The 14,887-nt window shown below is 37.4% G+C and overlaps 1 protein-coding gene across 1 annotated transcript in view; it reads left to right on the top strand.

Annotated features, from left to right (window-relative positions):
* Window positions 1-14,887, top strand: part of TMOD4 (tropomodulin 4) — a 504,246-nt gene that overhangs the window by 365,089 nt on the left and 124,270 nt on the right. The window contains exon 7 of the mRNA XM_044080521.1: window positions 11,501-11,608. Within this exon, the coding sequence (XP_043936456.1) occupies window positions 11,501-11,608 (108 nt within the window). The remainder of the gene's footprint in view (window positions 1-11,500; window positions 11,609-14,887) is intronic.

Genomic DNA, 14,887 nt, shown 5'->3' on the forward strand with positions numbered 1-14,887 from the left:
CAGAGGCGATCTGTGCCTGATGTATAAAGCCATGTCCAATCCAGAATTAATGGACATGCTGCACCTCAGAAAATCCAAATCCCATCGAGCTACGTGCTCAAGAGACTTGAACCTCAGCACTGAAATAAATAGGACATGCTGGAGGGACAGATTCATAACCCAGAGGCTCCCTTCACTCTGGAATAAAATCCCAGTCCAGGTTAGGCAGAGTCACTCATTGACTCTCTTCAAGAGGAATCTTGATGAGTGGATGGGAGATCATAGGTTTACCCCGGGTATCACTTCTGTGTCACTGTTAGACAGAGGCACAGTATACTAACCTTGAAAAAGGGCACAGCAAAATTATTTTAAAATGGATGGCGAAAGCCAAACACACTCTGGCTAGGCTTATAAATGCCCTAGGGCAGATAGCCTAGTATGAACCTATGAACCTAAGAATTAAGGCTTGGTAGATATTTTAATTTCTTTATTGTGGGCTGGTTTAATTTCATGGGTGTAAGTCAATGATATTTAGGTAGCAAGTATCTAGAAGTGGAGGTGATATTTATATGGGGAAGGGTAAGGGCATTGTAATATAAAGATGTTTGTTTAGGAGAGTAGTTGAGGTAGTAGCAATTTGCCTTTTCAAAAGAGGTGAGGAGATAGGTAGTAGTGAGGATAGGTATAAGAGTGGCTGAGAGTATTACCAAGGATAGGATAGCTTTAGTTATGGTGGACATATTCCTTGGTGTATGTAAACTGTTTCTGCCAGATAAGGCTAGGATATATTAGTATCAGATGAGAAGTTAAGATAGGGTAGTTGAGAAGAGTGATGCTACAAGTAGAGGAGTTTACTTTAAGTAGTATATAGATATGGTGGGGAGGTAATGAAAGAGAAATGGGAAGGATAACAAAGTTGTATAAAGATATGATAGGGTAGAAGTGATAAAGAGCTAGTGTTGGTAAAGATGTTATTTAGTTAGCGATGAGTTAAGGTAGGGTAGTAAAGAAGAAACATTAGGGGTGGAGAGAGAATGAAAGTAGTATAGGTAGGAGTTGTTAGAGATAGGGTATTAGAAAGCTATAAAAGGATGGGTGTGGCTTAGGTAAATTAATTTGCATCTGGGATAGGTTGGATAGGAGAGAGGGTGTGGTTTAGGAAGTATAAGGTTAGGACCACAGGGTGGGTGGGAATTGGGGGTAGGGTAGGGGAGCAGAGTGAGCCCGCAGGGTGAACGGAGGGGGTAGCACCAAGAGGTGCTGAGAGGTAATCAGTTTTATAGTGAGACTGTAATTTACAAAACTTTAGTAGGTATGTGGGATTTCTTAGAGACACTAATTCATGTGAAATACTGGTGGAGTCATTTTTGTCTTACTTATCATGGGAGAAGGAAATAAGAAGCAGTAATAGAACAGCAAACTTTAGAAAGGTAAGTTACTTGCTCTTCTGTCTTACTACCTAACTGACTTATAAGTTAAAGTCTGCAATTTCCTTTCAGTGGGGTTAGCTATGTAAAAAGTTAAACTAGGATAGTTGAAAATAGGTTCATACAGCAACTCTTAAGAAGTTTAGTATACAGGTAAGATACAGGGATTACAAGCTGTGTGTTTTGCTGCCCTCTAGTGGCAGAACAAGGGAACTACACCTAGTCTCAGAACAAGTTTGTGAGAAAAAAAAAGGGGGGAGAGAGGGTTGTATGGTCTCGGGGTAGGTCCACGGGTGTTCTGACCCAACAACAGGAATATGATAAACAGAGTAAAATGTTAGAGCGACATTTAAAATCAATAGGTTATCACCTACACAATGAGGCAGTAGGAAGCACTTCTATGTAATTCCAGGGTGGGTTCAACCGATAGGGTATTCTTTCAGTTGGGAGGTTCCTTAGAAGTATTAGGTCGCTGTTGGGAAGAGAGCCCGTATCACAGCACAAGGCTTCAAGACAATGAGGCAGTAGGAAGCACTTCTATGTAATTCCAGGGTGGGTTCAACTGATAGGGTATTCTTTCAGTTGGGAGGTTCCTTAGAAGTATTAGGTTGCTGTTGGGAAGAGAGCCCGTATCACAGCACAAGGCTTCAAGACAATGAGGCAGTAGGAAGCACTTCTATGTAATTCCAGGGTGGGTACAACCAATAGGGTATTCTTTCAGTTGGGAGGTTCCTTAGAAGTATTAAGTCGCTGTTGGGAAGAGAGCCCGTATCACAGCGCAAGGCTTCAAGGGACAGCACACCACGCAGAAGACAGAGGGGATGTTCTACCAAGGAGTATAGGTTTAAAAATTTTATGAGAGTCCAATTAAGATAAAATGAAGTATAGAAGAAAAAAAGATTTCAGTGCATTGGCTATATGACAGCTTACTTAATATCTTGATGGAAACAAAAAGGTTATTAGGCATGAAAAAATAAATTACTTTTTAAGTACATTACTTGAATGTCAGTCAAAATCAAGTATAAAAAAACAAGCAGCACTCAATGCAAGCCACTTATCCTTGCACTGCATTTCTAATTATAATTTATATTCAGCTTTATAAAAGTACGAAGTAACATGCTGAAGGTAGCAATCTCTGTGATACCTCCACTTGTAAAAATGTTTCTTATCCAAAAAAGACCTGCTGCCTGACAACAACTATCTACTTGTTTCATGGGGAAAACATGACCAAAGTAAAAAATGAACAGCAAAGAAGAAACAAGCTCAAGATAAATTGCATAAAGGATTAATGCACAGGTTATGAACCACACACGATAGACTGACATTCTGTTTAGTTTACGGGTAAAGCCTGAAAAGATGACTGAAAATCTCCAACAAATGTAATGCGCTTCTGAAAATACTGTAATCCTGCCCTTTATTACAAATATTGATATATGCATTTCAATACCTAAGGCTTATTCATTATCTAGTTATGTAAATATTCTCTGCATGGCAACAACAAAAAGGCTTTCAGTGTTGGTAATTATTTAACAGTATGTTTATTAAAGCTTACTTGTATTTTAAAGTCTCAGACAAGCTTACCTGATGGTCATTAAAGTATTGCTACTTAAACATAGACCAACAGGCACTGCAACAAAATGCATTTTCTGAATAATAAGCATAAATCAACAGTATAAAAATATGACGGAAAACCAAATTTATACAAAATCAAGGAGAGATGAAAAGTCACTGTAGTGTCTACCTTGGATGGGGGGATACTCTGTACACTTACACTGCATAACTGCTCCTTGCCTTGCTTGGACACATCCAGAGTCACTACATGGGGGAGTGGGTGAAACAAGTATGCCATAATTTGAAATGCCTCTGGCTGATGGTGATGGCCCTGACACATTTGTCATACATCGCAACCTGAGAGCAAGAAATCTGGACAAAGCCATAAACAGAAGTGAGGCAAAGGCCCAAAAATAAAGACAATTTTTAAATATTGCTCTTATAAACTTAGAAAGATAATAGAATAGTATCATGCATTAATATGAATTTTCTGAAGGGTATGAAATCTGAAACTCAAATGTCTGTCATTATTTTCTAAATTAAATCTTTAATGATTTGCCATCAATTTGCCAGAAAACCACAATTTTATGAAAAAAAAATAACCAGAAATGTGATGCAAAAATATAAAATAGCCACCCAATACAGCTGGAAACCTGTCAAAGAAGGGACACGTTTTTAATATTAGTACTGTTAAGTTGAACAGCTGACAAAATAAGAGAATCTACTTGCATTTCTGAAATAAAAGTAATCTATAACTGATCATTACATTTATTTATTAATTGTAAACCCTCCATGTTTTCTTCCAAAATTGCCATTTTGCAGAGGCATTATTAGGGGGAGAGCAACATTGTGAGCCAAAATTGGAGACAGTTGAGAGGTTTGGATATACCTAATTCTATAAGTGATTTATTTGCATGTACTTCTCAACCTCTTAACACAGGAAATCTGGACAAGGCCAAATATATTGGGGGAATATGCAAACAGTACTAAAACCTGCTCTTTTTTTAAACTTAGACAGTTGATACAATAATGGGTCTTGCTTTAGCATGCATTTTTCTGAAGTGTATGAAGTCTGAAACTCAACATCTGTCATTATTTAGTGACTTCATTCCTAAATGATTTGCCAGAAAACAAATTTTATGAGGAACAAACCAAAAATAAAAAGCAAAAATCTGGACAGTTGAGAGGTATAGTTCAGCCGGGGCTGTCTTTGAGTTTGCTGCCTTCCCCCCTCCACAAAATCATGGTCGAATAGAGCCTCCCCCCTGCAGCCATTCCAATGTCCCATTCCTTGGTTATTTTAAATATTGCTCTTATAAACTTAGAAAGATAATAGAATAGTAGATCTTGCATTAATATGAATTTTCTGAAGGGTATGAAATCTGAAACTCAAATGTCTGTCATTATTTTCTAACTTAAATCTTTAATGATTTGCCATTAATTTGCCAGAAAACCACAATTTTATGGAAAAAAATAACCAGAAATGTGATGCAAAAATATAAAATAGCCACACAATAAAGCTGGAAACCTGTCAAAGAAGGGACACATTTTTAATATTAGTACTGTTAAGTTGAACAGCTGACAAAATAAGAGAATCTACTTGCATTTCTGAAATAAAAGTAATCTATAACTGATCATTACATTTATTTATTAATTGTAAACCCTCCATGTTTCCTTCCAAAATTGCCATTTTGCAGAGGCATTATTAGGGGGAGAGCAACATTGTGAGCCAAAATTGGAGACAGTTGAGAGGTTTGGATATACCTAATTTTATAAGTGATTTATTTGCATGTACCTCTCAACCTCTTAACACAGGAAATCTGGACAAGGCCAAATATATTGGGGGAATATGCAAACAGTACTAAAACCTGCTCTTTTTTAAACTTAGACAGTTGATAAAATAATGGGGCTTGTTTTAGCATGCATTTTTCTGAAGTGTATGAAGTCTGAAACTCAACATCTGTCATTATTTAGTGACTTCATTTCTAAATCATTTGCCAGAAAACCACAAATTTTATGAGGAACAAACCAAAAATAAAAAGCAAAAATCTATTAATTTTGCGGAAATCTGGATAGCTGAGAGGTATAGTTCAGTCGGGGCTGTCTTTGAGTTTGAAGCCCTTCCCCCTACACAAAATCATGGTCGAATGGGGCCTCCTTCCGGCAGCCATTCCAATGTCACATTACTTGGCTATTTTGCCCCATTTACCATAAACACTGTAATGTGCAATACTACTTTACTTCTACGATGATTTGGATTTAATTTAAAAGTTTCATTTTACATTTTACAGCACAAACACTAATAGACATCTGCTAAAAAAGCAATGCAGTTTCACAATGAAAATAGACAGCATTAAAACTTCTCTGCCTTCGAAACTCGCATTCATTGAAACAGCATTGAAACCCACATTCATCTGTGCCACTGGCAGATAAAGATTAACTTTGGCCTGTTTTCAAATCATAGGCCCCTTGCACACGAAACATACATGTGTTCTTTGATACACCTTCCTGATTGTATTACATTGTATTGTATAATACAGTACAGTTGTTAGAAAGCATTTTAAATGTGTTGTTTTGAACATTTCTCCAGTAAACAATGAAACAGAATGCATGCACCAATAATGACAATACTGCCCAATTCAGAACATTTCCATCATAAAAGTCTACTCAAACTTCTACAATCTCAGAAGCAAACGTCATCTAAATAATTCCACATTAAAGAGATCTGTAACTAATGAAGAGGTTGCTGCTACCAAACAACTTTATATTTCATTGTTTCATCTGCAAATAAAGTGCCTGTTGCCCTTGAGGAATAAATTGCCAATGTTACATTAAAAAAATGATAAGCTAGTAATATTGCAATAGGGACATGATGACAAACCGATAACAGGTTCATAGTTACTAGTATCTCCATTAAAGAGGACATTCTTAGGACTGCAGCATCCACCCCCTTTAAAAGTACAACACAGTACAGTATCACCAATGCATCTACATACTGTGGGAGTAGAACCCACAGCCTTCTGCATGAAAATCAAGTACACTATCTGTTGTGCTATTAACAATGCAAGCAGACTCGGCATAAGCAGCACTAAAGTTCTCTTCTCCTGAACCTCACAGCTCCTTTTAAAATCCACTCGACACTCAACTGTATCTCTCAAGTTTGCAGCACAAGAAATCTGGAAAAAGCCAAAATTTATTGGAAGGGGGACAAAAGCCCAAAAAACAGGGACATATTTTAAACATTGCTTGTATAATCTTGAAAAGTTGCTAGAATAAAATGCTGTGTACCACCATGCATTTCACTGCCAAGTCTTGAACCCAGAGCCCTGTGCATTACATTCAGAGCAACATACCACTATGCCAAATCAGCTGTTTCTTGAAAGACGGGAAGACTGAAACTTAAATGGCTATCATTTAATAAATTCAGTTCTCACTATAGCTCCCAACGTCTTAGCACAAAACACCTGGACAAAGCCAGTAATGGGGGAATACAGCCCCCAAACATATTCAGTAAATTCAGTTCTCATCATGGCCATCAACGTCTTAGCACAAAAAACCTGGACAAAGCCAGTAATGGGGGAATACAGCCCCAAAAATAGGGACAAATTTCAAATATTGATCTTATAAACGTAGAAACTTGCTAGAATAAAAGGTTTTATTTTACCATATACTTTCTGAAGGATATGAAGTCTGAAATCCAAATGTCTATCATTATTTAGTGAATCCAAAATCCAGAAAACCACAGATGTTATGAGGAATAGAACAGAACAAAAATATGAGGCAAAAATCTGAATAATTTTCACAAGTGGTGGTGAGTAGGGAATTCAGGCTCTTGCTACCTGCACCCAAGGTACAGGGTTTGAGCCTGAGTTATTCTATCTAGCCACCAGGTATATTTAACTGGGGCATTTTACACACACACACACACACACACACACACACACACACACACACACACACACACACACTTCAAAGTCCCAGTCATTTGTAAGCTCTGTTGAAATACAATTACCCATGAGAGCAGCTATAGCTCTCCAGCCTGCAGTCCGATCCCCTTCCAGTCTATGTGGTTGTAACCACATAGACTTCTGGGGCATCTGTATTCTGATGCCTTCTTTCCTAATCTGGACAGATGCCTTCTTTCCTAATCCGGACTGCTGTTTAACCAGTCCAGATTCCTGCACCTATGCGTTGAGTACGGGAACGCCAAGCACGCATGCGTGGAGTTCCAGGAATTGCTAATTATTTTTAGTTTGTTTTTCTTTTCTTTTTACAGCTGGGAGGACTGCAGTCCAATAGCATGAGCCTCCACTGTTTTTGTCATGTAAGCATATTTTTAAAAATCCAATCGTTTTTCCTTATTCAGTGCTAATATAACCTGTGCTTGTATTATTTGTATACACTAATAGTGGCGCTCCTCACAGATAGCTGCTATGTACCTGTAAAGTCTCAACTCTCGGACTATGAATACCACCTTTTTTATTCCACTTACAAGTGATTGCTCAACATTTAGCTAGATGAGTGCTCAAATGGTGAGTACATAATCTATATCTGTATCTCTATATAATATACCCATACAGTATATCTATATCTATCTGTGAGCCAGTGTGCACACAGACACATACAGACAGAGATGCAGACACATATACAAACCATGTGCAAGTGCATACACATATATACACATGCACACTTGCACACATGTGCAAACACACACACACACACACACACACACACACACACACACACATGCACACACACACACACATGCACACACACACACATGCACACACATGCTCACTCACACACTCACATGCTTATTCACTCATACCTGAGAGAGACAAAGAGGACTGATGGCTTATCTGTTTTGCCAAATTACTGGAGTGAGGACCCTGCAGCTTTCTTACCTTTTCTCCAAATATCAATCTTAAGACCTTTTGAAGGAGTCAGTCATCATGCTCCACATCACATACTATGGTAGTTGCCTACCATTCTCTGTGTCATGTCATAACTTGTCTTCTCAGTTTAAAGATGTGGCCCCTCCTACAACTTCTATTTTGTACTTTCAGTTCAGATTCTTCAGTTTCCCATTACTATTTTGGGACTTTGATCACATCTTCTCTTGCAAATCTGGACCTTCCCTTCTATGCCTCACAGATACTGCCTTCCATCCTTTTCTCTGTCTAGTAACTTTGTCTGTACTCTTGCTAGTTACAGCTTTTCACTTACCTAATGCAGCCTTCACAACTGATTACACAATTTATGTATGGACGGTGCAGTGGTTGCATTGCCACCTCACAGCAAGAGGTTCGCTGTTCGATTCTCAGCTGGGGTGCCTTCTATTTGGAGTCTGCATGTCCTTCCTGCATTTGTGTGGGTTTCCTCAGGGTGCTCCGGTTTCCTCCCATGTTATAAAGGGTCTATATTACACGATCGAAGACACTTTTCTTTGAACACGTATTATTCAAACCCAAAACATCGAAAACTCTAAACCACGAACAACCACGTCCGCAAATTTTTTCCTAGGGAAAACATTCATGAGGCCGCAAACAAACAACACAAACTTCACAATCCTAATCAAGTGTCCCCCACACCCCCCCAACTAAATGTACCAACTCCGAGATCGCTCAACGTTGCGAAAAGGGCAAACCGTGAGAACAGCCAACTGAATTTTTTCCCTAGGAAAAAATTTGCAGACATGGCCATTTGCAGTTTAGTGTTTTCAATGTTTGGGTTCGAATATTACGTGTTTGAAGAAAAGTGTCTTCGATCGCGTAATAGGGAACCATTATAAAAACATGCATCTGGAGTGTTTCTCCCCGGGCCTCTGCTGAAAATTGGCTTTGTTCCAAGTCAAACTTTCCTGGTAAACAAATGTTAAATAAAAACATAAATAATTCTGGCTGTTCTGATTAGTTAATCTATAGAGTAGGAGCATAAACTCTTTGTCTTTGGAATTTATATCCTCCTGGTGCAACCCAATATTCAGTTTGCCTTAGCTACTGCCTTCCAGAACTGGAGGAGGTGGGTTTTTGCTGCTGTTTCAGACATTTGTAGATCTTTCTCTTGCCTAGTTCTTTGATTGGGCAAGCTGTAGTCCATCTTTCAACAAACCTTTTTTCCATTTTTCCACATGGGGTCAAAGTGTCATATCAACAGTGACAATCATCTAGAGCCAATGTTCACACCACCAGGTAGCTAGCTAGCTGTATTCCATACTTTAGTTATTACTCCAGGTGTCATACTTAGTATTTTTTTTCTGCTGAGCTGCCATTTCCAGCTCATTTAGATCCCCTTTCAGGCTGACACACTCACCCTCTCCCATTACTCTTATCTTTGTCGTCTACAGATAGATTTGCCATGATTTCTTTGTCTCTTGTTTATCCAAATAAACACAGCACAAGAGCTAGGACTGACCTCTGTGGACCACTACTTACCTTCCTTCCTTTCTTTCTTTGGACAGTTTCCCTCTCACCATCATCCTCTTTGCTCCGCCCTCCAGCCACTACTCCTCCCACTTGTAATCTTGCATATACTCCTACTTTTGCAGTTTGTTTTGAAGCTTTCTTTCTCTCTTATACCAAAACAAAGACCTTACTGAAATGCAGCTAGATGTCTGTAAAATGTCCCTAAATTTCCTGTGCCTGGTATTCACAGTCAATGTTGGTAGTGAAAATGCTGAAGCCAGAAAGATGAAGACTGAACATGTAAAAAGAATAAATATGCAAATCATTGAAAGGAAGAAAAAAATGTCTGAGAAATGAGTTTGTCTGATATACAGACATGTATTAACAGTTCAGTAGTCATAAAAGGCTAATCTTATGTATGCATTTCCAGTTTTAAAAAAATTACATTTCTCCCAGGAGGAATGCAAGTGAAAATAAAATGATATCCTACATTACATATATAAGTAAATAACAGAAGGGAAAGAAAATAAAATTGACCACTATCTGCTATGACGTTTTCAAGGTAGGTATGAAGAGGGTGCTTTATGTCTCTGTCTTAAACTTTATCTTAAACTTTCACAGATCATAGAGTTGGTATATTTAATGTAGAAGGGTCAGATGCACAAGCTCCCAGTGCTATGTTTATATTTTGTATTTTATTTCTGCTATTTACATTTTTATTTACAATAGGCTGAGAATTTTTGTGTGGTGTTTATTAATGCTTTGAGAATTGTGCTTTGAGTTCACTGATTTTCTTGTCCTTGTTTTTGACATGGCTGCCTAGTAATATAAACTCTCTTCCCTAATTCAGTCATAGAATGGGATCATAACATAACAACAAGATTTTATAGCTTTTGACCTCTGGTAGTTATTTATTCCCTCAGTTTGTTTCCATGATCTTCCCTAAGACCAGGGTCAGACTTACTGATCCATAATTCCCTAGGTTAACTCTGACTTCTCCTTTGAGAAGCGACACCACTTTAGTGTTTTCCAGTCCTCAGGAATCACACCACTGGCCAGGGATTGGTTTAATGGTTCTGTCAGATTGTTTGCCAATATTCTAGACATTCTTTAAGACTGCTTGAGCATATACCATCTGGTCACAGTGCCTTGTCAGCTTATAGGGCCTGCAATTGTTTGTCCACTCTCTGCTAATTTTTCTATTTGTCTGGTTTTCTCCTCTGTACATCTTCTTCCTTCCCATGTGGGAACTCTTTCCCATATTCTGTTATGAATATGGAGGCAAATAAATCACTTTGCCTGTTTTCCTCCCCTAGGTTAACTTAATCAAGTGTATTCATATACTTCTTTGTTTCCTATATATTTAAAAATTCTTCCCTTCCTTTATCCTTTCTGACAACTTCATCTCCATTCATACCTTGGCATATTTGACTTCATTTAAAGATCTCTTTGTAAATTCCTCATATTTTCACCTTCACATGTCTCCTGCATCTTCCTCCACTTTGTGTAGGCCTTTTCCTTCTTTATTGCTTCCCTGACTTTTTTGACTTCCTTGAGACTTTTGTCTGTAGCTGTGGTATTTGCTACATTTCCCAAGAAATGGCAATGATGTCGTTGATAGCCTTGAAGTCAGATGTCCCAAAATAAAGGCATAAGAAGGAATTAATTCAGAGAGTTAAAACAGTTACCAAAACAAAAATGACTTAAGGTAATATGCATGTGATGACAAGACTATTTTAAGTTTATTTTTAACTCATTATGCTAGAGTCAATAATAAGCATTCCATGAAGATGAACAGCAAAGATTAAAGGAAATAAAGACAGTTGCCTCAACAATGCACACTCAGTAACTCATAGTTATTCCTTATCCTGCAGATCGGAGGTATGGCAAAGGAAATAAATAACAGTAATGGGAAAAAAAGACTCCAATCCTTCATGGAGCTTGACCCACATAGCATACCCCACTAACATGTGCATGCTAATGGCAATCTAATAATTTGGTATGTAAGTTTCTAATAGCTTTCTATTTCATGATATAACTGTGGAGAGTGAAATGATGTCTGCAATAATAAAATGTAAAGACAAATGGCAAAATCCCCCTGGATAAATTCTGTTGTAAAATTCTTTCTTTGTGTTTCAGGACATTCCCATACCAACCCTGAAGGATATCTGTGAGGCTTTGAAACACAACACCCGAGTAAAGAAGTTTAGCATTGTTGCCACAAGAAGCAATGACCCTGTTGCATATGTAAGTTATTGTGTGGGTAGGTATGCTTTATGCTAAGTAAGGCATCATTTGATGCAAATATACATTACTTTGTTTTCAAGGAGACAGGTAAACATATTTTTTACATACCTTAATCAATGTCAGAACAAAAACTTGATACTGCAGACCATAAGGTCTGGTTTGGGCTATTCACTGAGTAAATTTTTGTATCACATTAATTATTGTGATATCAGAGCTGTATTGTACTAAAGTAATCAAGTAGCTCTACTCTGCAATCATTCGCATTATTGCTTCCACTCTGATGAACCATCTACAAGAAAGGTACTAGACTCAGAGGGTCAAGACATTTTCGTTACCAGTTCTGTATGCTAGCTGGCCTTTTAATACATATGAAAATAGATCAGATTGTACATAATTTAATTTCATTTGAAGTTATCTGTTAACCAGGTAGGTGAACTAGTCTATCCTGGACCCATTTCAGCCACTATCCAGTCTACAAGAGTTAAGCTAAATGAAATAGCCAGTTTAGAGTACCCAATCACCTGAATGTTTTAGGAGGTGGAAGAATCCTGTAGTTCCCACAAAAAAATCCACACATATATACAAGGTTCACAGGTTCACAAGAGATTACTAGGTTAATGGCTCAAGAGCCATTACAAACATAACCATTATTACCAGACTTTTATCTGAGGGTTAGAAGATACTTAGGTTTGTGCCTGTGCCTATGCAAATTTTACAGACTACTCCTCTCCATAAGGAACATGGGCACCACCCAGGAGTGAAATTATTATGATTCCCCATCCATTGATCCAAATATGTTTGAGGAGGGTCAGGGAAAGGCTCTGCTTTAAGTGAATAGGAAGCCTGTTCCAGAAAAGGGGTAATCTCTGAGACACATATGAAGAGATACGTGTCTCAGAAGAGAACATGCAAACTTCATACAGATAATTATGTTTACTCTTTATTAGTTTCTCAGCCAGCTAGTAGACCTAAGAGAAAAGTGTCAGAACAACTGAAAATGTCATAAGAATTTAGATGACTTGTTTTTGCTATCTATCTATATATATATATATATATATATATATATATATATATATATATATATATATATATCTCAGTTCTTTGTATGCTTTGCATAATTCTACACTTTAACAGCTTTCTGGTATCTCTTTTATTCTGCTTGTATATCAACATATGTCATCACATAGGCTGTAGTCACCTAATGGCAACAAGTATGTAAATTTGCTTCCACCAACATATTTGGTTTTTCATAGTCCATTTTCCACTTTTGTATCTGAGAGGAATAAATAAAAAGAAGTGGCTCAAGCAGAGAACCCTATGGAACACTACTGGTATCCTTCCATCAGGACAGGCAGATAAATCCCTACCTTAACCTGATCAATCCTCTTGTTTAACCATTGTTTTACTCACCGACTTGTATACAACCTGATAAATCTTTCTTTTACTTTGTCAGTTATTCCTTTATGTGAAATACTGTCCATTGTCTTTGTAAAGTCAGGATAAGCAGTATATAGTGTCAGCCTATCATCATATGCTGCTGTTAAGCACTTCAAAGAATGCCATATAATTAAGTGGTAATCTGTTTACTAAGGATACTCATACCTAACACAGGTAAGTCCCTATGCTATTTTGGATAAGCTCCATTTTGACTCTGTCCATGATTTTACATAGGCTATTAGTCAAGTTAATGGTTCTAAGCTTGTTTAGATCTGATGGGATCTTTTCTTTATAAACTGGTACCTCTACAGCCTGTCACAGTAGGTCTGGGATATGCTGATATTTCATTTAACATTTTGGTATAGGCTAAGTATAAGCTAGTTATTTCTTAATTCTGTGTAGGAAGCTGCCATGTCAGGAGGGTTAATAAATCACATGTAAAGGAAAGTGATGTGGTCTAACCTCCATGAAATCTATATTCCAACTGATTTCTCTGGAAGTGTTTTCAATGTAGTTTTTGCCCCCATGCTTGCTAAACATCAAGTTTCCCATTAGACAGTGCTTGATCATTCCTCTGTTCTTGGGATTCCACCAAGGTTAGGGTTGTCCAAGGGGGCAGTCATTTAGAGAGCCATGAGGATGCTTTGTGCTCTTGCCAGCATTCCAGCAATGACAGCATTTGACTGCTTTAACCCCAACCCCTGGATGGGGAATGAGTAAACCCCAACATGTTTTCAGACTAATACAGTCATCATTAACTTTATAAAATACAGAAAAACATCAGGAATGCCATACATAAATCAGGTTAATAAATCATTTCTCAAAATTCAACCTGTAAATACAACTACTACTACATGCATGCAAATTAATGTAGTTCTACCAAATTAATATTTTACCAAATTTGCTATTATTGTTTAATACCAAATGATATTCCATCAATCAAATGTTCAGTCAAACATTCCATAGCCATATATGTATGTGGTGTGTGTGTGTGTGTGTGTGTGTGTGTGTGTGTGTGTGTGTGTGTGTGTGTGTGTGTGTGTGTGTGTGTGTGTATAAAATCAGTAGCAAATTGTTCCCTAACCCTACAGTACAAAATATTATACATGGAAAACATCAGACCTTACATATTCTATTTATCCAACTTGTTTTCATTTTGATGGATGAGATTTTATTTTTTTTTATTTGGAAATAAACACTATACATGTGGAAAGACAGTGGGGAGTTTATTCAGAAAGGCATTCACGCTGTGCAAACCACTACCTAAAGTGATTGTATGTTGTTTTAAACTTACATACTTTCACAGAATTTGGCTAGATATATCTTTAAATTAATATATTCAAATATTTTGTTTAGAGGCATTTCTAGCCACATTGTATAACACTAGGAAAGTTAAATAAACATGTGGCTGCATTAAGTATTGCTTAAGACAGTACCCCCCGCAACAAGTACAACATATGAGAAATTGATCTTTTTCAAATTTTATTTTTTTAAAGAAAAAAATATACTAAATACAGCACTCATTTTAGCTGCTCTACTGGTGGACAAAGTTTGATTTCTTGAATGTCTGTTTGCTTTTGGCTTAAGACACTGAGGACTGGAGTGCCTCCATAGGAAAAAATTGTTGGTGAGATGTGTTGGCAGTGATGCATTTTTGGGTCAATTTCTCCCTTCTTCAAATTAGTGTGACCATGGACTTGGTATGTATAAGTTCAAGAGTTAAGAAGGGATTGTCTTCCAAACTGGGGTAAATGGGAGTTTCACCCTAGCAAAAACACTCCAAGTTTGTTTTTTACTGAGTTTTTTTTCAGGGATCACAGTTCACTGAATCACAGCATTGTG

Source organism: Protopterus annectens, chromosome 8.part0 (assembly GCF_019279795.1).
Source record: "Protopterus annectens isolate FY-2018-M chromosome 8.part0, PAN1.0, whole genome shotgun sequence".
NCBI classification, from domain to species: domain Eukaryota; kingdom Metazoa; phylum Chordata; order Ceratodontiformes; family Protopteridae; genus Protopterus; species Protopterus annectens.